This window comes from Furipterus horrens, unplaced genomic scaffold (assembly GCF_987537825.1).
Source record: "Furipterus horrens unplaced genomic scaffold, mFurHor1.1.pri manual_scaffold_1, whole genome shotgun sequence".
NCBI lineage: Eukaryota > Metazoa > Chordata > Mammalia > Chiroptera > Furipteridae > Furipterus > Furipterus horrens.
The window spans coordinates 181524759-181550352 of NW_028327171.1; the positions used below are offsets into that span (position 1 = coordinate 181524759).

Below are 25594 nucleotides of genomic sequence, written 5' to 3' on the forward strand. Positions count from 1 at the left end.
CCGGAGGTCCGGGTCCGCCCTGGGCAAGGAGACCGCCGGACGCCGATTCGGCCCGCGCGAATCTCCCGACGTGCGACCCGCGCGCAGCTGTCCCGGCCATGTGTCGGTAAGTGAACATCTGGGAAGGGCCCCTCCGGTGTGTGTGTGCGTCGGTCTCTGCTCGTCAGCTCTGCTCTTTGGATCTTTCAATGGCAGACACCTGTGAGTCACTGGGGGCTTAGAGTCTAGCAGACCCTTGTCGGCCGGCTTCCTGGGATAGAGCCTCGCGCCTCCGTCCCCTTATTGGGGAGGGTTAGTCCCCACCCTTCCCACCTTGTTCTGAGGGCCCCCAGGTGGAAGGCGTTATAAGGGTGCAGTCTCATCATCTTTCCTCCTTTATACCTGAGGACTGAATGAAGATTTTCAGGTAAAGGTTTGCTTATGAACATTTAATTTGTATGCCAGGCTGTCAGGCTTGTGCCCTGAATAGCATATGACAAGCGAAGTATTAGTTCTTGTGCTCCTTAGAGCTGTGGGAGGCTGAATCTGGAGGAGAATTATGATGCAAATGGGAAATGTGTCGGAACAGACAGGTAAAATCCCTCAGCCATTAGCAAAAGGATCTGAAGCAAAGCAGAACAATTGGAGTTCTCTTCTGTTTCCCAGTTACCCCTTTCCGTTCTTCATGGAAGTAAGTTAACATAAAATTACAAACTAGGAAATGTTCTCATTAAAGACTCCATCTTTTTAGGATCTGGAGCATAGGGTATTTAGGGAAAATTTGAATTAAGGATTCAGAGGAATAAGTAATCTATTTTTACTATGACAAAGTATAAATCTCATCAAGATCAACACTTGAGTACACCTGTTTTCTTTAATGAGGTTGTTTTCAAGTACCTGATACGACTGACTATCATATAGGTGAGGTAATAACATTAATAGGTATTCTGCTTGACATTCAGCAGAACAGTCTGGAACAACAATAACTTCAGTTTTTAACTTCCTTGTTTTGCCATCAAACAAAAACTTCTTACTTATTAAGGCCCACAATCTTACAGCAAAAGCGTACTTCAAAATCATAGACCAACCTCCAATCCACTTTAACGTCTCCTCTGTAGAATCCCTGACAGACTAACCACATTTTGATGGAAACTTCAGCAACAGGGAGCTCACCGCATTTTGAGGCATCCCTCCTTTCTGTTATTGTTAGCAAATCCTTCTTTACACAGAACTGACACTTGCTTCCTTGGACCTGTTTCTCATTAGTTCTACTTTTTCTAATCTGCCCCTCACCCCCACCTGTGAAATTATATGCAGATGTTTTTTTTCAGCAGTGCTCTAATGCTGTCATCTAAAAAGAGTCCGTGGCAAAGAATAGCTAAGAAACAAAAGGTCTAAAATGGTACAAAATAAGAGTTTTGTCTCCTTTACTTGACCGCCTTTCAGATCCCTGAGCCTCAGCTTCTCATCTGTAGAATAGGAATGATACTCTATCTACTCACAGGGTCATTGTGAGGATGAAATGGGATAAATTTCATAAAGTACTTAGTATAGTTGCCTAGAAATTAGTAAATGTTAGTTATCTTCACTAAAGAGCAATTGCTTTTGTTTCCTTCTTTACTTAAGATCCCTCTCTGTGCTAAAGATCCTTAGCCCCAAATTGAATTCAGTAATTCATTCTAATCTGAACAGTGCAGAGTGCAATGAGTTTCTGTCTTCAAACACAATCATTTTATAATTATGCAATTAAAAATTCTTGAATGTGAACATTTTTTATCTTGTCTTGTATTACATTAAGCCCCCAATTTCTAGTTTGTTACATATGTTTTCATCTTGATGTGGCATTCACCATATTAATTCTACCTTTTGGTTTTGTGTCATTTTGGTGAGTTTGTTGACCAGACATTCAAGTCACTGATGATATATAAAACAGGTCCCTTTGCTGGTGGCACATATGGAAGCCTGTGGCACAGTAGAAATGGTCCTAGTTTTTTTTTCTTAATTAATTTATTTTTAGAGAAGGGGAAGGGAGGGGGAAAGAGAGGAAGAGAAACCCCAATCAGTGTGTGGTTTCCTCTCTCACGTGCCCCCAAACTAGGGCCTGGCCTGCAACCCAGGGATGTGCCCTGACTGGGAATTGAGTCAGTTACCCTTTGGTTTGCAAGCTGGTGCTCAGTCCACTGTGCCACTTCATCCAGGGCTGTGCTGGATTTTTGGAGCCTGGTCCTGATCCCTACTAGCTTCATGACCTTGAGAAACTTCTTTCCGATGTCCGATGTTAATAAAATGAGGTTAGTAACATGTACCTTTCAGGGTGCTTGTTAGAAGTCAGTGTGCTGAAATGTCTAGTACAATACCGGTTGGGAATCCAGTTCGCTCAGTGGATAATACTGAATCAGATTAATAAATCAGCTGAACTCATCACTGTGCTTATTTATCAAGTGATTCTAGCCCATAGATCAGTCTTCTTCATAAAGACATCATGAGAAAATTTTTAATCAAATGCCTTGCTAAAAGATCATGAGTATTCTCTATCACAAAAGTAAATGACATCAGTTCAAAAATGACTGTGTCATAGTGAACTGCTAGTTCCTGACCTCCCTAATATTTTTATCCCTAAATGTTCCCTGTTTACTGATTAAATCTTGAATTTTGCTAGAGATTAGTATTAAACTAACTGGTCTGTAATGTCTAGGAATTCTAATTGTATCCTTCAGGTTTTGTTTTTTTTTTCCAAAGAAAAGTAACTGATTTTTATTTATCCAGAATTTCTTAAAATTTTTATTTTTTTAATTACATTTCACCTCCAATATATATATGTATTTTTTTAAATGCTCAACCCAAGGACATTTCATCATGGCTTTCAGAGAGAGAGAGGAGGAAAGGGGAGAAAGGGATTGGTTGCCTTCCCATACGCGCCCTGCCCAGGGATTGAACCCACAAGCTTTTCGTCTACAGGACACTCTAGCCAACTGAGCCACACTGGCCAGGGCCTATATTACTTTGTATTGGTCTCAGCTGTAAAATTTGGGGGGGTTGGGGGGATGTGTGTGTAAGTTTCTAGCCTCTTGATACCACCTCCTTTTCTATGTTTTTCCAAAGGTTGTCAGAATATTTCTGTGCTCACATTTGTGGGTTCTTCCTGGAATATAATTCACCAGAATTTAAAGATATGAATTTTTTTTAACTGATCTCTTTTGCTTGTTTCTTGGTTCTCTCTTACTGAGGTTTCATCTGTCCTTTCAGCTTAAAGATCATTTGCTTTTAGGAAGACACAACAGTTGCTGAGCAGTTCTGTTTTCTTTCTCTAATTAATTAATATACCATCTGCCCTTGCTCTTGGGAATTTTTTTAAACCGGAGTCTGTTTTCCATAGTAAGGTGTACTATGAACAGCATGCAGCAAGTTAGTGGTAGAGAAATACAACCAATCACAGCATGATAATGTTGAAAGTTTGCAGAGTAATAACTCCAATGAGTATCTAATATGGGGAGAGCCTATACTTTAAGGATTAGTTTGTTCCTTATGAATTAAGAGTTATGAAATCAAGGCTGTTTCACAAGGGTAAGAAATGAGTGAAGCCAGATGAGTGTGCCAGACACTTGGAAGTGGCAGAGTCCTGTGAGCTGGAGTGGATGCCCAGCTCAGAACGAGTCTATCTCAGAACAATTTAACCCTTGCACTGGTAAAACTAAACCCTGGCCCAAACAGGACTACGAGCTTGTGGCCTTTGCTTTCAGTGCCCCGTAAGAGGTAGACTATGTATATTTCAGTTTTATTTCCAACATCTAAAACACTATGAAGCACGTGGATATTCGATAAATAGCCCAACCTTAATTAGCATTCTTCAAGTGCCTCAATATAGAGAATTGTTCCGTGCAAAATAAAAGGAGAAATGACTGTTGCCCTTGAGGAATATTTAATCTCATTTAGGGAGGCAGCATTTATACATTAAATAGACTGGACATCAGTTCAGGAAGAGAATTTTGATTAAGGTTTGGAGGAATTCCAGGAAGTCTGCATGAAGGAGATGGGCTTCCCCTAGCCTGGAAGATGGTACAGATTTGGTTTCAGCAAGGAAGAGGGGAAAGGGTGCTAGGGGAGAAAACGGGGAGGTGCTGTGTTTCAACATAAGGGAAGGCTAGGAGGAGAAAATGAACCTGGGTGTGATAAGAACTGGGGCTTGATGGAAAAGGAAATCTCTTTGGCTTAGTAAGAAATCCAATAGGTAAAAAACAGGGTATAAAAAATGTTTACATTAAATGTACCTCTGCTCCCCCTCACCCTCCAAAATACTATATGCCATCAGGCATAGAGGATAGGAATTCAATCACTCCTTAAGAGTGCGGTATATCACAAAAGAATTATTAAATCTTGGTCCTTTGACCTAGGATCTAAATGTATTTGGATATTGTGTTTTCTCATGTCACCACGTAAGAATAATGATTCTTTTAAGTCTTCAAAAGTATATATACTACTGCCTGGAATTTAGTTCAGTGCATGGCACTTAACACTTTTAATTTATTATTTATGCCTCCTACTTGTTCTAAAACATATGAGGTAGTTACACTACATAATAGAAAGGCTAATCTGCAGGGAGTAAAAACAAACAAAAAACCCTTTCTCTACCCTTTTAGATTCATTGTCTGGGCCTACAGATCAAGCTAATAATAGATTAACAGGGGAAAAAAAATAATTACCTGTTTATGCTCGGGAGTTCACAAAGAAATGGGATTCAAGGAGACAGCTAGAACTGGGTATTTATATGCCATTTTAACAAATGGAGATTAAATGTGGAAGAGGCTAAAACAAAGGGTTGGGGCTCCTGGGGTGGGGGTACGTTATTGGAAGGTGACTAAGAAATGGATAATAAATAGGATTGTTTAGTAAGGTTTGTCTCAGGAGGTAAGGTTTGTCTACAGAGTAGTTCTCTTCCTGGTATGGGAAAGGGAGAGACCTTCACAAAGGGAAATTTACGTCCTGATTTTGGACAAAAAGGGGAAGGCATATGTTGGAGTGGCAAACCCTTATCCCCTTCAAGTTCCTTAATATCTCCTGAGGTAGAGTTCAGTGACTCAGAAAAATGTCATTTAGGATAATTTGATGAATTAAAATGACTATGATTTAGGTATTCTGGACCAGCCTTGACTTAGAAGCTACTTATGACAATTCTGGCTTCAGTAGAACCTATGGTCACATTGCTAATTACATTTTTCTATCCTTCTCAAGTCAAAAGCTATTTGAAAAACCTTATGTAGAATCTGTTGTTTTTTTCTAACGTTCATGAGATTTAAATAACACAAGTTTGTTGTACATAATATATTTCTCTCCATAGGCCCAGTGAAGTTCACAGAATACCCTGTGAGAAAAAGATTTTGTGCAGTGATTTTGCGTATAAATTCATTTTGTTTAGTGGATATTTTTAAGCCTCGGTATTTTATGATTTCAAGGTGTCATTTTTTAATAAGAACCTTGGTCCGGATCTTGGATGAACTACCAGTCCACACTCAGAAAAATGAGAAATGGCGTGACAGAAAATAATTTTACCAAATCCTAAACTCTAAAACAGCTTTTCCCTTCTTCCTGTACATACAGCTTTAGGATTAATAACAGGCACACTACAGTGCTATAGAAAATGCTGCCCTCAACGTGGGCATGTAAATCACAGATGATACACATTGAGTTTATGGGTGATACAGGAGGTGTTCAGCTTTTTCTTATCCTGCTTTATTAGTAAACCCTGGCCTTTTGGAACCAGCGTCTTGGAGGGCATCATCCATATCCCCTTTTACAGACCTGTTCTTGCTTCTGACCGTCAGAATCCTGCGTTAGTGTAACCCTCCCAGCTCACTCAGCATGGCAGCTTCTCTTGGTTGTTAATTTAGATAAACAAGAGTCCCCTTGACTGTTTAACTTGCTTATGGAGCACTAGTACCTAGATGTCGATGTGGGTCCAGAGCTGTTCTCTGTCTTCACAAAATGGTTGAGTCTCATATTAGCATTAAATCTGGGTTTGAGGCAGCTATGTATTGCATCAAATTACCAGTTTGACTTTTAAAAAAATATGTGTATAATGTTAATCCTCACCCAAGGATGTATTTTATTAATTTTAGAGAGACAGGAAGGGGGAGAGAGAGAGAAACTTCGATGTGAGAAACATTGATTGATTGCAATTGGTTGCCTCCTGCACGCTCCCCAAGTGGGGATCGAACCCACAACCTTTTGGTGTATGGAACAACACCCCGACCAAGTGAGCCACCCAGCCAGGACACCAGTTTGGCCTTTTTAAGAAGGTGTATTTCTAATGATATTAATAATATTTGTATTTGAAAAAATTTGGGACACAGAGAAAAGCATAGAGAAGAAATATAAATTATCTATATCCTACCATCCAAAGAGAATCTCTTGATTTTTTACTGCATTTTATCTTATTCTTTTTAAAGTGTAGGTATTTAAAAAATTGGAATCATACATGTATATTATAGTTTCCTGTTTTTGAAAGTTAACTCAATTCTGAAGATGTGGTTGAATTGTCTAATCATTGTAAACTTTTCTACTATATTTTAGGTGGAAGATTGTAATATTTTCAATGTTTGGTTTTTTTTAGTTAATGATCATTATACTTAAAATTACATGATATTACAAGGCAGGCTGATGACAGTCTTGAAAATATTTTAGCAAATGAAAACGTACAAAATTATTAGTCCAAATAAAAAATATTGAGTACACAGTACATATTTTTAAACAATATTTTTGTTATTAAAAACCTGAATTTTTGTTTGTTTTGGTATAGATAAACCATTGACCAATAACTTAAAGTTAACATGTGAGCATTTCTTCATGTTACTAAATACTTTTTTAAAATTGATTTGAGGGAGAGAGAGAGGAAGGGAGGGAAGAGGAAGAGAGAGAAACGTCAGTTTGTTGGTTCACCCTCGTATGCACTCATTGGTTGATTCTTTTATGCACCCTGACCAGGGATCAAACTGACAGCTTTGGGGTATGGGATTATGCTCTAACCAACTGAGCTTCCTGGCTAGGGTCTAAATATTTTTTTAAGTTATTATGTATTTTTGTATTATGAGCTATCCTAAAACTTTGTGGATTGAAATAACAAACGTGTTAATTTCAGAGGTTCTGTGAATCAGGAATCTAGGTACAGCGTAGCCGAGTGCCTGTGCCAAAAGCCTCTCACAGTCAGTTGTCGGTTGGAGCTGCGACCTTACCTGATTCCTTGTGCGTTGTACAGACGTTCCCTCGGTTCCTTGCACACTGGTGGAGAGAGATTTCCTCAGTTCCTTGTACACTGTCGTGCAGACATTCCCTCAGTTCCTTGCCTTATGGGCTTCTCCATAGGACTGCTCACAGCACAGCGGTTGGTGTCTATCAGAGTGAGAGAAGTGCAAGACAGAAGTCACAATCTCTTTAAAACCTAATCTTGGAAGTGGCGCCCCATCACTTTTGTTATACTCCATTGTTAGAAGTGAGCCATGAGTCCTACACTTAGGAGAGGGGAGTAAACATGGGTGGGAACTCCAGGAGGCAGGGATCATTGGAGCCCATTTTACAGGCTGTCCGCCAGTTACTTACGTTCCATAGTATGCCAGGTTATAGACATGTGATAAATCTTATTGCCGGACATTTATTTCCATGCTTTTTATTATAAGGGTTTCATGAAAATTTCTGTATTTACATTTTTGTCTTCAATTGACCATTTCTTTAGGATAGATTTCTGAAAGTGGGATATTTGGGTTAGGACTTTTCACGTGAATTGTTACGCTTCTACTGAATCAATCTTACTACTAACACCTGTGCATCCCCTATAAGACAATTCTTTCCAAGAATAGGTTTGTAAAATAAGTTGTTTCATAATTAGGTAGTTTATTTGAATTAGCATATGTCATCAAATCTGAAAGGGAAGTAATGTGATATAGCAGCAAGGTCCCTGAAACCAGAATCAAAAGGTACAAGTTCCACAGCAGGCAGTGCAGTTGGTCCCTCATACAATCTCATCACGGCCACATGTTCCCCAGGCAGGATATTTAACCTGCTTAAGTATACAGTTATATGCCAATGTATGTTGTAAAGTGAGGACAAATAATTCCTTCTGCTGTATAAAATAATTATGAGACACCAGGGAAAGAGGCAAGGGGAGAATGAAAATGAGATGTGCTCAACAGGAAGGTAGATTATTTACTCTGAAAGTTCAACACTTAGTTATCATTTGTAACTTATGGCTGTACATACATACTCTGTTGCTCTTTGTAATATAATACAGAAATTTCTTTCAGATTATCTAAACAAATTATTTAAATCAATTCACATTTACCGAGGCCCTTCATTGTTAGGTGTATAGAAGTGAGATTTGCAAAGATGAATAACAATTACTTATTACCTATTTTTTTTTTCCAGAAAGAATTTAAGTGCTATGGCCTTGTTCTTCAAGTCTATCTGGTGTGGGCACAGACTTGTAAACAAGACAGAATAGGAAAAGTACAGTGATGGCGATGAATAGGTTATGGAAACGCAAGGGAGCGGTAAAGTAATGCTATGTAGTAGAAGGCCTTTGTACAAGAAGTGTACTTGAGATGGACACTTAACAATAGGTAAATTTTTAAAGAGAACAAATCTGTATGAAGTAATACTAGAGAGAAGGGGGGTATTATAAGAAAGCCATTTAAAAGAGAAAGTATTTTATGATGTAGGAGCCTATGGAACAAATAATTGTCTTAGTATATAAGGATGATTGGATCATGATTTTAGATTGCAGTGAGTCGAGGACTGAGTGTTTATTTTTGCATTAGTTTTGGTTTCATGCTCCTATTTAAGCTCAGATTCCTAGTTTCAGCTACAGGATCTAAAGAATAGTCCAGTTGTAACACACTAAAGACAATATTCTGACATTGTTACCCACTCTCCCCCCTCCCCCACCTCCCATTTAACAACAGTTGCTTAAGGAACTGGCTTCAGAATTTTATAGAGCTTAATTCATGTGTCACGAGTACTGTTGTGTCATTTAGCAGGGGTGCAACATGACTAAGAAATGAGTATAGAATATAAAGTTTAAATGTTCCATATATTAGTGGTGATCTAGATCAGGTTTTCTTCAACTAGTTGTTTGTTTTCTCCAACTGGTTGGTCAGAAGCTACTCTTCATTTTCCTGCAAGGATTTATATTACAGTGCTGAAGGAATTACTGCAGACTGCAGTCCAGTACTCATAATCATAAGTGGGAGGGGCCAGGAGAAGCCAGACATGGACCCAGAGTAAAGCCCAGAAGGGCTGAGGGAAATGCCTGCTTGTTTCTCTTCTCTACCTTGATGACCTGGTAAATGAGAAGAAGCACTGGCAGCTGACATAGATCTATCACCCGATTCTATGTGACCATCATAATTTTTATAGTTCTTTCCTTAATTGTAATCTTAGAATATTATAACTAAAGCCCTTAAAATAATTAATGATTTGATGTTAGTAGAGGACAGTGTAAGAGAAGGAAAGGAAGTAACACTGAACTTCTCCCATGTTCCTAGGCAGTTCCAGATGTTTTACATGTAGAGGCTCACTTAATTTTTATGATGAACCTCTCAGGTAGATTCCCAGCTACACATGAATTTATACCACACAGCACTATTTAGGTTTATTAGACTCGCCAACATTGTCCCTTCACTTAATGCTATTTTCTCTGCCTCTTCATTGAGAAAATCTTGGCCCACGTGTGACCTCATGAATTCATCCTGAGGCCGCCCCGTAGATGTGCAGCTGCGTGCCGCCTGCATTTTGTGTGCCCAGGAATGGAACAGCTGTGTACTCAGGAGCCAAAGACTGTGCAGTAGTGCTCTTTAGGTGACCTGTGACTAACCAAAATCATATTGGGTTGTCTTAAAAAGTTCATTTATTTTTTTTCCATACAGTGGCTCTCGGAAAGCTTGTCTTTAACTTCATCTGAAACAATTTTGTTAGACTGTATTGTGACAGCTGTCATATCAGCGTGATTTAAAAAATCTTATCAAAATTGGTGAATTTTTGTGTACCCATTTAAATATTGTAGAAGAAGATATGCAACATTTTCAACACATTATGCTTTATTTCAAGAAAGGTAAAAACTCAACTGAAATGCAAAAAGATTTGCGTAATGTATGGATGGAGAAGGTGCTGTGACTAATTGAATGTGTCTAAAGTGGTTTGCAAAGTTTCTTGCTACTACTGACATTGTGGCCAAATAATTATTTGCTGGGGGGCTGTCTTATGCATTTGAAGATGTTTAGCAGCACCCTGGCCTCTGCCCACTAGGAGCCAATAGTAGGAGATAGCCAATATACTCAAAATATCCAAGTCAATAAAGTTACTGATGAAAATGAAAAATGTGTTTATTATTTTACGGAAAAAAATAAATGGCTTTTTTGGCCCAACCAATATTTCCCTTATTTTCTATCTTTTACTTTTTGGTGACAATATTAAATTTAAATTGAGTTCATTTCTGTTTGCCAGTTTAACGGGTGTCATTTGATCCTGTTTTAAATTTATAGTCTGAATCACTGATTCTCAGTATTACCAATACCAAACTTCTGCTTAATGTCCAATTTCCATGAAGTCTCCCCCAGAAGAAATACACTTAATGTCCACTATTAGAGAACAAACAATGACAAACACGCTATTAGAACTGTTATTTTTTAAATGAAGTCAGTTATATTTTTATTGAATTAGCATACTTTATTAAATGCATCTACACTGAAATTTGAAAGATTGTGTGTGTAAACACATATACACACACAGCTTTTTAAAACGACTACAACATGGTGTTTATGATACAGAGATTTACAGTAATTCAGGGCTAGGGTTCATTTTAAGCTGTAAGTTGAGATATAAAACAATAGAAACCCATTTAAAGGCTTAGAATATGATATAAAGTAGGAGAGCAGTAATAACCATTTCTGTAAATCTAGTATTTAAGCTAGACTTTCAGGGGTTTAGCAGTCTGTTTAGTATTTTCAGAACAGATTTAGACTTTTCTTGCTAGAGCTTTGTGTGTGTTTAGGCCCAACTCATACTCAAGTTATGGCTGTGTCTGTGTGTGTGTGTGTGTGAGAGAGAGAGAGAGAGAGAGAGAGGAGAGAGAGAGAGAGATGCTTTTCCTGGCTTACTCACCACATTCAATCTGATGACACTGGACCCAGGATGGAGGACCAGGATGGACAGACTGCAGTTTCAAGGTGGCAAGAGACCCTGCAGTTGCTAAACCCATTTCTGAGGGAAGTGCCAGGGCTGTGGCCTAAAACTTTATATACTTAGTGCTTTGAGGCTTTATTTTCTTTACATATGACTGCTGTGTCTGTGTGTTGGGATTTGGGGACAAAAGGAGAGGGAGTGGTGGGAGGAAAGGCTCCCTTCTATTTTATTATATTGTGCTGCAGTGTCACGTACAAACGGTCACATCACCTGTGAGGGCAAGCTAAGGACCCTGTCTGAGCATCTGGACTGCTTACAGTCTGAGGAAGTCGTCATCTTGTTTTCACTCCATCTCCCTTTGATTTTATTTTGTAAAATAGGTTTTGAAAGCCCCATATTAATGGGTTTGGTCCTGGATACATAGTAGAGACTCAATAAAGACTGGATGGATGCTATCTCAGTGATAGCTCTGTGTATATCTTATGATTATAAAGTATAAAATAATTTAATTTTCAATATTGTTGAAAATTGTATTTTTAAACATTACATTCTGTATTCAGTCAGTTAAAATGACAAGTGGGACAAAATACTTTTCTTTGTTAATATCCAGCATTTAATGTTTTATGCCTTCAACTGATAGCCATAATAGTTTCCTAACTTGACAGATGAATAATACAGTCTAAGAACTCGGTACAGCTATTTGTGCTGTCCTAAGGAGGCCAATCATGTAATCTTCTAAACTGCTGACTACTATTGAAACTTATTTTTCTGATTATGAATCAACTCTCTCACCAGGGGAGAGTGAGATTATACAAAGCGCATTCTTTAGTGGTGTTCAGGTTGGGGCTGTAATTGCCTTTTACACGTCTGCTACTATGAACAGTAAGTAGTAGCATAAACTTTTTGTTTTTGGCTCTGACTTTTCGTTAAGGATCACACTTCCTTAGTCATGATAAATTTCAAGAGGCTTCTGTGGGATAGAAACCACAGAACTAAAATCTGATTAACAAAACCATGGGGAAATTGACCAGTCTCATTCTATGAGGGCAACTGCATCTTCCCTGAGCATATGGTGAGCAATTCCATTCTGTAGCCACGGGACCATTGAGTACCTAATGACATGAATATATTGGTGTCATTTACCCAAGATGGGGCCTGAAGGCCAGAGCTGACAGCTAGTCCTAGGACAGAGGTCTGTTTGGGAGCCTCAAGCTCTGGGCCGTAATGACCCGGCTGATGGAGACCAACTCAGGCACTGGGGCAGTGAGCAGAGCATGGGAAGAGATGCTGGGAAGGAGCTGCATTTGTCTTTACTGGTAAAAATTAACTTTACAACTAGTAGTGGAGGGAAGTTTTATAAATTCAAGGGAGGGGGTTGCTTAACATTTAAAAACATATGCTAGGATTGGATAAAGAATTGTCGAAACAACTGCTATTTCAAGACGAGTCTGGAATTAGGAGTTGAAGGAAGGCGATGGTGAACATCATGTAAATTAGTAAACTGAAGTGATGAGCAACTGCAGAACAGTAGTCTCCTATTCTTGGTAGCAGCACTATGACTAGTTGACAGCATAAACATTTTACTATCTAGGTACTTTGAAGTCCCATAGACAATCCAGATATGTGCTCAAACTAAACAAAATGTGTGGGGGATGGAGTATTACTAATCTAGTTCTTTGGGTAATGTTATACACCCTCTCCCCCCTCCCCCCCCCTCCCCCCCGTATCTACAAGTTCAGGAATAACTGTTAAGGGCAGAGGACTCTTAAATTTAATTTCCAAATTGATTTCTCTTTTATTGCGATTCAAAGTCAAAGTGCTCTATAAGTCTCCAAAGGAAGTGAGAACTGAATACTTAAAGTCCCTCAGCTGGTAGTTAGGCGTAGGAGGCGGCTCCTCACACCCTGTAGGTCCAGAAGACTGTGACCACCGAGTTTGGGCTGATTTTAGGCCAGTGCAGAATGAAGGCAACAACATACCTACCGCAGGCGGCTTACAGCAGCACAGGCAGGTCTGTGCTCTGGATGCTGCCCATCACATTAAGGACTGGAATTTTAGACTGACTAAAATTTGATGTGACAAATTCAAGCAGGCAGCCTTTTTTTAAGTATATATTCATTCCCTAGACTTATATATCCCAGAATGTTCTCAAAAACTATGTATTTTATTGAAGTAAAAATTACAGTGAAATATACAGATGTTAAGGGTACAATCTGACAACTTCTGACAAATGTATACACACATATAGTCAACACATCAATCAAGATATAATAGAATATATCCATGGCCCAGAAAGTTCTTTTATGTCCCCTTCCAAGCTGTCCTTACCACCTTCCACCCAAAGAGTATCACTGTTATAATTTCTGTTTATGGCGTTAAGTATTGTCCATACTTGAAATTCATATAAGTATCAGTCTTTTGTATCTGGCTCAATATGTTTCTGTTGTTGCACATAGCAGCAGCTCATTCCTTTTTATTGTCAAATAGTAGTCCATTTTGTGGACATCCCTATTTGCTTATCCATTTGCCAACTGATGGACATCTGGGATGTTTCCAGCTTTGGTTATTGTGAATAAAGCTGCTGTGGACATTGGTATGTAAGATTTTTGCAGACATATTTCCATTTGTCTTAGATAAATACCTAGAAATAAAATGGCTCTTCATAGAGTAAGCACGTGGTTAACTTCATAAGAAACTGCTACACAAGTTCTTTAAAGTGGTTGCACCATTTTCCCCTGCTCAGCTATATATGCAGTCCATATTCTCACCGACACTGGGCATTGTTGGGCTTTTTAATTTTAGCAATGCTAGTGGATGTATAATGGTATTTGCATTGTGGTTTTGAAAATACCTGTTTAATTTTTAATTTGCATACAGTGAAACTGACTTTATTTTGGTGAATAGTTCTAAGTTTTAATATGTTAATAGATTTGTATAGCCACCACCACAATAAGGATACAGAAAAGTTCTGCCACCTAAAAAAAGTTCCCTCCTCATCTGCCCTTTGGTAGCCATAATCTCCTACCCTAACCCCTGGTCACATCTGTTCTGTCCTTACCTGTAATTTTGCCTTTTCCATAATGTGATGCAAATAAAATTACATAGTATGTAAACTTTTAAAACTAGTCTCTTTCAATCAGCAGAATGCCTTTAAGAGTCATCCATATTGGTTTCATAGCTTTGTTTTCAACTTCTGGCAGTTATAAAACTGCAGTAAACATGTGTAAAGGTGGTTATCTGAACACAAATTGCCTTTCTTTAGGGTAAATACCTAGGGTGGGACTGTTGGGTCATATGGTAAGTGGATGCTCCAACTTTATGAGAAACTGCCCTTCTGACAGCTGTCAGTTTATTCTCTGAGTCTGCTTCTATTTTGTTAGTTAACTTTATTAGATTCTACATATAAGTGAAATCATAAGGTACTTGTCTTTCTCTGCCTGACTTATCTCACTTAGCATAATGCTCTCTTGATCCATCCATGTTGTTGCAAAGGGTAAGAGTCCCCTCCTTTTTTCCAGCTTAGTAGTATTCCACTGTGTAAATGAACCTCAGCTTTTTTATCCACTCATCTCCTGAAGGGCGCTTGGGTTGCTTCTAAGTCTTGGCTACTGGTAAATAACACTGCAATGAACATAGGTGTGCGTATTTTCTTTCAAATTTGTGTTTCAGGTTTCTTTGGATATGTTCCCAGAAGTGGAATCGCTGGTTCAAAAGGCAGTTCCGTTTTTAATTTTTTGAGGTAATTCCATACTGTTCTCCATAGTGGCTGTACTAGTCTGCATTCCCACCAGCAGTGCAGTAGGGTTCCCTCTTCTCCACATTCTCACCTACACTGGTTGTTTATTGATTTATTGATGATAGCCATTCTGACAGGTGTGAGGTGATATCTCAATGTGATTTTTAAAAAAGATTTAATTTTTAGACTACTGCTCCTTTGCACCTCAACTGGGAACCAAACCTGCACCCCACACATGTCTTGATGGGGAATGGAACCTGGGACTTTTTCCTTTGCTGGACAACACCCAACCAACTGAGCCATACCAGTCAGGGCTCATTGTAATTTTAATTTGCATTTGTCTGATGATTAGTGACACTGAGCAGCTTTTCCTATGTCAGTTGACTATCTGTATGTCCTCTCTGGGGAAGTGTCTATTCAGATCCTTTGCCTATTTTTAAGTTGAATTGTTTGGTTTCTTGGTGTTGAGTTGGGTAAGTTCTTTATAAATTTCCTTATACAATTTAGAATCAGCGTATCTGTATCTATAACCAATCCTACTGGGATTTTTATTGGAATTTTAGAATCAGTTTGTCAGTGTCTACAAAAAAAAGCCTCCTGGAATGGTGCTGAATTTAAATACCAATTTGGGGAGAACTGAGATATTAACAAATAATCTTCCAGGTCATGAGCATTGCTTATTCAATTAGGTTTTTTTTTTCTCTCAATAACAATTTGTATTTCTCATGTACTATACATATATAATGTAATTTCATTCATGTTTTCTTAAATTAATCCTGTGTCCATATTTTTATTACTGCAAATGGCATTAATTTCACCTTCCAATTACTGCCTAAATTTACAGAAGTACAATTAATTTCTGTATATCAATTTTTCATCTTGAGACCTTGATTAAATTATAACCCTTAGGTTTTTCTACATATACAATTATGTCATCTGCAAATAAAGGCAGCTGTATTTTTCTGACAACCTTTATGCTTTGTATTTATTCCTTCCTTACAGTATCATATTAAATAGGACTGAGAATGAACACTATTGCCTTGCTCCTATCGTACGGAAAGTGTTGTCTTTCACCATTAAGTTTAACATTCTATTGCTAGTTTTCTGAGAATTTTTATCATGAATTTTTTAAATCAAAAGCTTTTCTGCATTTATATCGATGATCTTCTGGTTTTCTTTGTTAATATAATTATGTTCAGTAACTTTTCACTGTTCATTACATATCTTGGGTTCCTTGCATAAATCCTACCTGGTCATCATGTATTAACCATTTTATATTGCTAGATGCAATCTGACATTTTAAAAAATGATACCTGGGTCTACATTCATGAGGGATATTGTCTTGTTGAATTTTGTTGAACTGTCTTGGTGTAACAGGGTAATCCTGACTTCATGTAGCATGAATTGGAAGTGTTTTCTCTTCCATTATTTCCTGAAGAGTTTGGGCAAGATTGATATATTTTCCTAAAGTGACTGAAAGAATTTAGAGCTCTAGTGCAGTGATTTGGGCATGGAGTTTGTTGTTGTAGCTTCTGGGAATGTTTAAGTTACAAATTCAATTCTTTAATTGATACAGTATTCTTCCTATTTTCTCTTGTGCCAGTTTTGGTAATGTTGTGCTGGCAAAAAGTTGTTTATAATATTCGTAAGTCTTTTAATGTACTCATATATAGGGTCTGTAATGTTCCCTTTTCACACACATCTTGGTAATGTGTGTCCCCTCATGTCTCTTGTTTAGACTAGATGGAAGACTTAACTATTTTATTAGCTCTATTTAAAGAATATTTGTTCCACTGATTTTCTCTATTGCTGGTCCTTTTCCTTTCCTTCACTGATTTCTGCTCTTATCTGTATTATTTCATTTATTTTTTGAGTCTAATTTACTCTTCCTAGTTTCTTAAGGTGAAAGCTTAATCACTGATTTAAACCTTTTCTGTTACAAGCACATAAATCTATAATTATCCACCTCTCTACGGTTTCACAGTGAATTTCAAAATTTTTGATGTTATGGTTTATATCATTTAGTTGAAAATATCTTAATTTCCTTGTGATTTCTTCTTTGCTCCGTGGATTATTTAGAAATGTTGTTTCCAAGTATTTTGGGGATTTTCTGGTTATTTTATTATTGTATTATTTCTTTTTAAAGATTTTATTATTAGAGAAGGGGGGAGAAAGAGGGAGAGAAACATCAATGTGTGGTTGCCTCTCGCACGCCCCCAACCGGGAACCTGGCCCACAACCCAGGCATGTGCCCTGATTGGGAATCGAACCCGTGACCTTTCAGTTTGTGGGACGATGCCCAACCCACTGAGCTACACCAGTCAGGGCTATTATCTTTTATTTCTAATTAAATTCTGTGGTGGTTGGAAAGTATGCTTTAAGATTTCAAGCCTTTGAAATTTGTGGAGACCATCATATAGTCCATCTTGGTCAATGTTTTATGGAACTTGACAAGAATATGTATCCTACAGTTGATGGATATAGTCTTCTATAATGTCATTTATCTTAAATGATTTAAAACTTGAATTCCTTATTTTTTCCTTCGGATATTCTATCAGAAAGAGCAATGTTTATACTTTTCCCATCAGTTGTCAGTTTTTCCTTCATGTATAAATATTTTGAAGCTCTGTCATTAGTCTCATACACATTTATGATTGTCATGTCCTCCTCACAGGAGTCTTACAGTTTTGTTTTTATATTTAGGTCTATGATTTTGAGTTAACTTTTGTGAAGGATGTAAGGTATAGATTCCTTTTTTAAACGTGGGTGTCCGGTTGCTCTAGCACATGTTGAAAAGACAACCTTTGCTCCATTGCATTAGCTTTTCTCGTTTATGAGGGATCAGTTGGCACTGTTTGTGGGGGTTGGATCTTGTAAATGCCTTTTAAGTGAAAATTAGTCAATTTTCTTTCATATATCGGCAGCCGTCTGTCTCAAGAGACGATGGTGTAGCTTCTTAAGAGTCTATCTGCACCGCCGAGAATGGTTGTGCAGTCCGACTCGGGAGTGACATGGTATCTGTCTCCTCCCGTGTTGAATCGACATCTTGCGATGACGCTGGAGTGTCCTCTCCAGTGAAGCTGAAGCTACAGAGCCTGGGCAGGGTGGTATGGAGGGTCTGCTGTTGCCCATGCATCAGACCCTCCCCTCTCTTCGCAGCTGAAGGGTCCAAGGGAAAGACGGAGTCAATACAGCTTGGCTTCAGGTGCGCCGCAGGAGTTGCCGGTGTTGACTACAACGTCAAACCGCCTTAGGGACTCCGGCTCCGGATTTTCTGTCGGGGTTTACTCCCTTAGCCTTTCCCCTGAAGAGGTATGCCGCAAGGCAGCGGAGGTTTTTTGGAGTCAGAGTTTTCCTTCTCTGATGTGCCCTGACTGGAAGATCGAACCAGCGACACTTAGCTCGCAGGCTGACGCCACTTGGCTGGGAATGGTCTGCCTGCAGTATGGGGATGAGTCAGCACTGGGACCCTGCCGGCCACTTTCCCAGCTCTCCCCTCAAAGCCACCACACCAAACTCCCCCCAAGCATTTCCAGTCCTCTCTGTCTTCCCTCTGCTTGTGCCCAGGAGACAGGGGGAAGAAAGGAGAAAAAGAGAGAAACATTGGTGTGAGGGAGAAACATCAATCAGTTGCCTCTCAAACATGCTCTGACTGGAGACTGAATCCACAACCTAGGCATGTGCCCAGACCGGAAATTGAACAACTGACCCTTCGCTTTGTGAGACAATGCCCAACCAACTGACTCACACTGAGCACCCCTGCGAACGCCCGCCAGCGAGGGAGACAGCCCCAGAGTGCACTGCCCCCCTAAAGTGTTCGCAGCTGCCTATATATCCCTGACTGCGCCCTCTGATGCAGTGGGTGTTGCCAACAGTTCTGACCATTCACAGAACCCCACGTAGGCTCTGTGTGCTTTCCATACCGTCCCCTGGTTCTAGACTCCTCCCATCCACCTGAGGCCTTGGAAGCATCCAAGCAATTTTGCATAATGAAAGACACCAGCCACCAGCCTCAGGGTGTGGAGGCATTCTGAAAGCTGCTTCCTTCTCCCCATCCCCCAGCCGCAAACTCCGGGGATTTTTGGACTCCCCTGTTTCTGTAACAGTACCCACATCTCTGCCTCTCCTACTCGTCTGGATTAATGTGGCTTTTTTAAATCCTTGGTTGTCAGATTTCCATACAGTTTGATATTTTTATTTTATTTCATATAATTTTTGCTATGTATGGGTGTTAAGTCGGCCACTTTGCTATTTTCTGATTCATTTTTTCTTCCTATGTTCCTCCTTTCCTGCATTCTTCTAGTTTAAATGTGTCTAAATCCTCATTGTTTTTTATGCCATATTTATCTTTAGTAGTTTCTTTTCAGTTTTTTAAAAATCTTTTTCCGTTTTTCAGATGACATATATGTATAGATGTATATTCAAGCTCACTAAGCCTTTCCTCTGCAATAGCTAATAGCCCATGTTTTAAAAATTTTTTTACAATTTCCATTTTTCTAATGAGATTCATTTGTTCATGCCTTATGAGCATTTTTGCTGTATGTCCTTGAATATATTTAAGTAGCTGCTTTAAAATTCTGTTAATTATCAAATGGTATATTATTTTGTGGTCTGTTTCTAATGACTGTTTTTCTCCTTGATCATGGGCCACATTTTTCTGCTTCGTCCCTTGGCTAGTAATTTTATTGTATGATGGACATTGTGGATAATTTCTTGTAGGAATCTGTATTATGTCATCTTCCTTTAAATGGTATTGAATTGTATTCTCTGTTAGAATAGGACTGTTTGTCTGAACATAGTCCAATATGGCCCATGGGCTGGCTGCGTGTTTTTGTAAATGAAGTTTTATTAGAACATAGCCATTGCTCATTTGTTTACATATTGTCTATGGCTTCTGCAAAACAACTGAGCTAAGTAGTTGTAACAGACCATACAGCTGCACAAACCTAAATTATATACTTTGTGGCCCTTTAAGAAAAGTGTGTCAATTCCTGCCAGTACACTTGTCACATTTCTAAAGTAGTAGCTACTCTACTACTGAAGTATTCAGTGAGGCCTTTCCACTTGGGCTAGCTTGAAACTCCAAGGATTCCCCAACACTAACTTCTGGTATCACTGTTCAATTTTAAGTCCCAGAGCAGGTAACCTTTTGCTGGGTCTTACAGATAATTCTTTTCCTACGTATGCACATCCCAGCCTGCAAATAAGTACTCTTGATGAGACCTCATGCATATTTCTGCCTCCTGCCCCACAGCTCCCTTTTCTCCTGAACAGTTGTATAAATTCCTTTTGTTTCAGTGACCCAACCTCCGCCTCTTTAGTTCAACAGAACTGCCACTACTCTGCTTGGGTTCAACCTCCCCGTGATAATGCTGGAAGATGCCCCCAGACAAAAACTCAGGATGCTCGATTGCGGCCTTTAACATTGTTTACCACCTCTTGGGGATCACTCCTGTGCTGTTGAGCAATGCCTGAAAATACCTGCTGTGGATGGGGGAAAAGGGGCTCTATGGAAAGCAACCTCCCAGGATGATCTGATCATAAATTCACACCTGGGCACAGCATGCTCCAGGCTTAAAACTTCTTTACTAAAAGGCTTATCTGTGCCTTAAGTGAGCCCTGTGCGTTGTTTCTGTGTATCTAAGGTAACACACTTTCAAAATGCCCCTTTCAGAGCCCTCCTTCTAAAGCGTGAAAGAGGTCTTGCAATCCCAGCCTTGCTTTCTCCCACCCTCTGTAATCTTCCTTATAGTCCCTCCTTAATTTCAAGTGCAGAAAAGAAACTGGAAAATTGTTACTCCTGGAGCATCTGAGATCTTGCTCTTCCCAGCAAGTGTCATCAGTCTGGCCCAGATAAATTCTTATAAAAATTCTCTATAGGTTTGGACATTTCTTACAGTGGCACTGCCCACATGTCTTTTGTTCAGGCTTGAAGCTGTTTTTGGTGAGAGGGCAAATCTGACGCTAGTTACTTTGTTATAGTATAATAAAACTGCAACACCAAAGATCTCAGAAAAGATTCTCTTCATGGCCTTTTATATATCTAACACTGAATTTTCTAAGTAATGATTTTCAGGTTAACTCTGTCCAATTCCCTTAATCATCCCTCAAAATACAAAACATACTAAGTAAGCCATTGCATGTTGGTGATGTACAACCAGGACAGTTCTTGTCCTCAAGAAGTTCAGTCTAGTAAACAAGACAGACATCACACTGCCTTGTTCCACTTTTTAAATAATTTCTGGACCATGTAGCAGGGCACACGAAACTAAAGGTCATTAACAGCAGAAGGCCATATTCCTTTCTACTCCCCATATCATCCTTATTAAGGGTATATGTGGGGAATAAATGTAGTAATATGGGAGAAAATAGAATTTATAGAGACCTAAGAAAATGTATAGCAGTAACACCTGGGCAAAGGTCACCTTTTCTGGACTTTAATTACAAACTATTTAGAAAATGAATTAAAAGCATGCTGATTTTTACCTTAAGATCAGTGGTTTCAGAAACCTTAAGATCAGTGGTTTCAGAAATAAGTCAACTGAGTTTTATGAATTTTTAGAGCTATGTCTTTGACCCAAAAACTATGATATAATCATGGACCATAACCTTACTCGTAGATTTTGTCTATGCTTTCTTATGTCTAAACCTCTATCCAGTAAAGTTACTTTGTATTGGTCTAGTTTCCCCTAAGTCCTATGGTAAAGAGAAATTCATTCAGTGATAACCAGTTGGGAAGCTTAGAAGACACATCACAAGCACTGCAGGCTACTTACCTCAAGAGAAAACTGTGCAGACCTGTAGAGAATTTTTATGAGTTTGAGCCGAGCTGACAACAAATGCCAGAAGGTAATATCTAAAATACCGCAGAGAATTAAGTCTGCAGTTTCTTTTAGGCATTTGAGATTCAGGAAAGACTCTAAGGAAGGTTGCATGAGGGTGGGAGAAAGCAAGGTGGGGTATGGATTACAAGATTATGAGCTTTCTCAAGGGTGCTTACACCTTCAGGGGTATCACTTCTGACATTTCAGAAGTGTGTTAACCTAGATGCACAAAAACAATGGACAGGGCTTAAAAACTTTCAGTAAAGAAGTTAGATGTGGGTGTGACTACTCACCTTACCTTGCCAGTTAGGAATTTATGGTTTATTATAGCACTCCTTTTTTGTCAACGTATCAAACAAGAGTAAGAATGGAGACATTAGCCCTGACTGGAGTGGCTTGGTTGGGCACCATTCTGCAAAGTGTGAGGTCGCCGGTTTGATCCCTAGTCAGGGCATATGCCTAGCTTGCAGGTTCAGTCCTAGGTCAGGGTGCGTTCAAGAAGCATCCAGTCAATGTTACTCTCCCACATTGATGTTTCCCGCCCTCTCTTTCTCCCAACCTTCCCCTCTCTCTAAAAGTCAATAAAATCTTTAAAAAGGGAAAGATATTTAGGGTTAGAAACCTTTAACCTTATTTTAAATTAATCTGAGCTTTTCACAGGGAGTATCTAATTCAGAAGAAAAATAGGTGGGTTTGCTACATCTAACTTGTACTCTGAGTTGTAAGCACCTGACCGGGCAACAAAGCCTGACCCTAGTAATAGCCCAAGATACGGAGGTTCACGAGGTTTGAGGCAGGAGCAAATTTTGACATGCTGTTTCCCTTAACAGTATAGGTCAGTTTAGCAAACACAAAGGGCCAGATAGCCCATGGTCTGTCACAACTACCCAATTCACCATTGTATCATGAAAGCAGCCATGGGTCAGAGGAGCTCCAGCAGCTCTGAGCTGTGAAAAAGAAGAGGGAGGAGACACCAAGCAAAGACTGTCCAAAGTTCGACGTGCTTGCCCGGGCTGTCCAGGCTGCAACGGCCTGTGCCTGACTATGCACATGCACCATGGCCGCCTAGAGAAGAATCAAGAACCAGAAACCTCGCCTCACTCCCCTCCAGACTCACTGACCACACAAAGCCCAGGCCAGGAGCAAATAGGGGTACAGTGGACCCTGGGGACTCCAGGGATTCCAAGCTCCTCCTGCCCAAGGTGAGTGGGGAGCAGCAGGAGCTGCTGTGTTTCCTCCTGGACATAATGCAGGATTGGCAAGCGGAAACTGAAATCGGCCACGGCCTGCAGCGAGCCAAGCAGGAAGCCCACAGAGCCCCCCAGGGCCTCCAAGGGCCAGCCTAGACCCTGGCCCAAGACTGAGCCAAAGTTTAAAGGGCTTGACCTCACTTCCCTGGTGGAGCAGGGGAGAGAGGAGAAAAGCCAACAGCAACAACAGTAATAGGCAGCAGCTGAACCATGTCAAGGAGGGGAAGGCCAGCCCATCAAGCACACACATAGCAGTAACCTGGTGCTGACTGACTCCTCTCAGCCCAGGGACAAGAGCAAGAAAAACAGGAAGAAGGGAGACAGCCAGCAGCTCACTCAATGATATCTTTCTACCTAAATATATCAACCTAGATAGTGTGGATATGGATGAGACCCAGAGGAAAGTGAGAATTTCCAAAGATTCTTCTTGGATTCCACCAGACGGACCTGACAAAGACTGTCGATCAGCTGGTCCAATTCTAGTTTGAAAAAAAGCCACCTTTGCCGCCCAGTGAATGAAGACCACCTAGAGAAGGCATGGGAACAGGTCCAGGCCATGTCGTGTGGGGCACTGCACCTGAGACCCCAGACCAGGACGTGCTGCCCGGCTGCGTTGTTAGCTTGTGTGCGTGTAGCCTGTGAGCCTTTGATTGGAGCTCTGTGCCTTCATGTTGGCCTGTAGCTCCCACCACTACTTCTGCCACCTTGGCCTCAGAAACCTGGGCCATGGCCCAGAACGAGTTGACATCATTCACGTGGCTCTGTCACTTCTGCATGGCTCCTGTCCTGTCACCATCACTCAGCTCCCACCTAGGATGGGAAGGTGGGGCAGGTGCCCTTCAATCTCTATAATCTCCTGCTAAGGGTGTACGTGCTGTGCTGTTTGTGTCTGGTCCTGATTTGTAGTTGGCTTGTGTAAAACCCCTGCAGAGTGAGAAAGCTCAAAAACAAACCCACCCAGTACTCACCAAAAGAAAAAAAAAAGTCATAGATGATAGGAAAGCTAGTGGGCATGGCTTGTCCCGTAAACTTCATTTACAACACAGGTAGCTAGAATATGGCCCAGTCTAGAGTTTGTTGATCCTTGGTGAACATAAATACATCTAAGCTAGCAAATGTTTAACTGTGTTTTCAGTTTTATAAACTTCAAGATCTTGAAAAAATGTTTCCCTATTCTGTAACTTGCCATTTTTTGGGTGACTATCCTGTTTTCTATTGATAAGATAAAGCTGTAGGTGCCTCACATTTCCTCCAAGTGGCCAAAGTGTTAAAAAGGACCGTTTCTACATGTTACATAATCATATAGTATTTTGTGTTCTATACCTTCACAGTGCAACTTCTCTTCTCTTGACAGATCAATACTACATGTGAAGAGTGGTAATAGGAACAGTGACTTCTGAGGTGGCCTGGAGAGAAAAAGCGCTGGTCAGCATCACGTGGACAGATGCTCAGTTTTCCAAAGATGCTGTTGAAGTAGTGTTTCCTTCTGCTTTGCTTCGCTCAGAGTTCTTTCTAACATGGGCTGCATGAAATCAAAGCAAACTTTCCCATTTCCTACTACAATTGAGAAAGACAAGCGGCATGGAAGTGCAGAGAGCTTTCCGTTGGACGAAAGATTTCAACCAAGGAAGCCTTCTCAGGTTATCAGTGAGGAAGTGAAGGAGCCCACGGAGTCCGAGATTGTGGTCTTCGAGTTTGCACACCGCCTGTCCCAGGAAATCCTGAGTGATGCCTTGCAGCAGTGGGCAGACAGTAACACCAAGTACTGTGACATCCCATTCATTGAGAGTGAGGGGCCTTGATGCTGCAGAATAGTGACACCTTCTTGAACTAGTGGATATAGTTGGTGCTAGTTTAAATAATGAAACAAAAGCAAAGAAGTTGTATGAATAAATATGATTCCATCTAAATGTAAAAATCAGTCTATGATCATATTGAGTATAGGAATACCTAAAATGAAATGTGTTTTAAGCAATTCTATGGTAATAGCAACTTCTATCTGCTTGTTCTTGGATTGTAGTCACTTAAAGGGCTAAACATGGGACCACAGTAATCAGCTGTACGTCACATATAACTTGAGACAGTAGAGCATCACCAAAGAAATAAACATTTAAAAATGCCCCAAGTCTCCAAATGATTTAAAGACACTCCTTTAAAATAATTTGTTAATTTATACCAAAACCAAGATATGAAAAGGACTGTTCTTGAAACATCTTGGCAGTGAATGGCATTCAAGCCATAGGGATTAGCAGTGGGTTTTGTTTGTCAAAACCATTTGTGTCAAGGCTCCCTACATCTTAACACAAATGACCAAGCATTAAAAAGCAAGCACGCAGAAGAGACCAACCTTGACTCTCAGGGCCCTGAGTACAGGTATTACTGGATGGCTCACACTTTTATATAAGGCATTTCACAAGATACAATTTATAGAAGTCAATGCATTCATGTTTATTGTATTGAATTAAGCCCAGTGATAATATAACTATACAAGCAAACAAGTTTGGGTACCTTTATGAACAGCAATCCAACAGGTTTTAAAGCCACAGAAGGCCTAGTTGGCAAGGTACAAAGCATAACCTGGTCTCACTGCTGAATGTGTATTAAGCTTTGTTGCCTCAGATGTGGAGGGTTAGTTTTGT

At 39.8% G+C, this 25594-nt stretch overlaps 1 protein-coding gene across 1 annotated transcript; it reads left to right on the forward strand.

Moving 5' to 3' along the window:
• On the forward strand, positions 1 to 25594 carry AKAP19 (A-kinase anchoring protein 19). The gene is made up of 2 exons (XM_090281792.1): positions 1 to 106; positions 24310 to 25594. The coding sequence occupies exon 2, from the start codon at positions 24473 to 24475 to the stop codon at positions 24755 to 24757; it is 285 nt and encodes a 94-aa protein (XP_090137918.1). The 5' UTR covers positions 1 to 106; positions 24310 to 24472; the 3' UTR covers positions 24758 to 25594.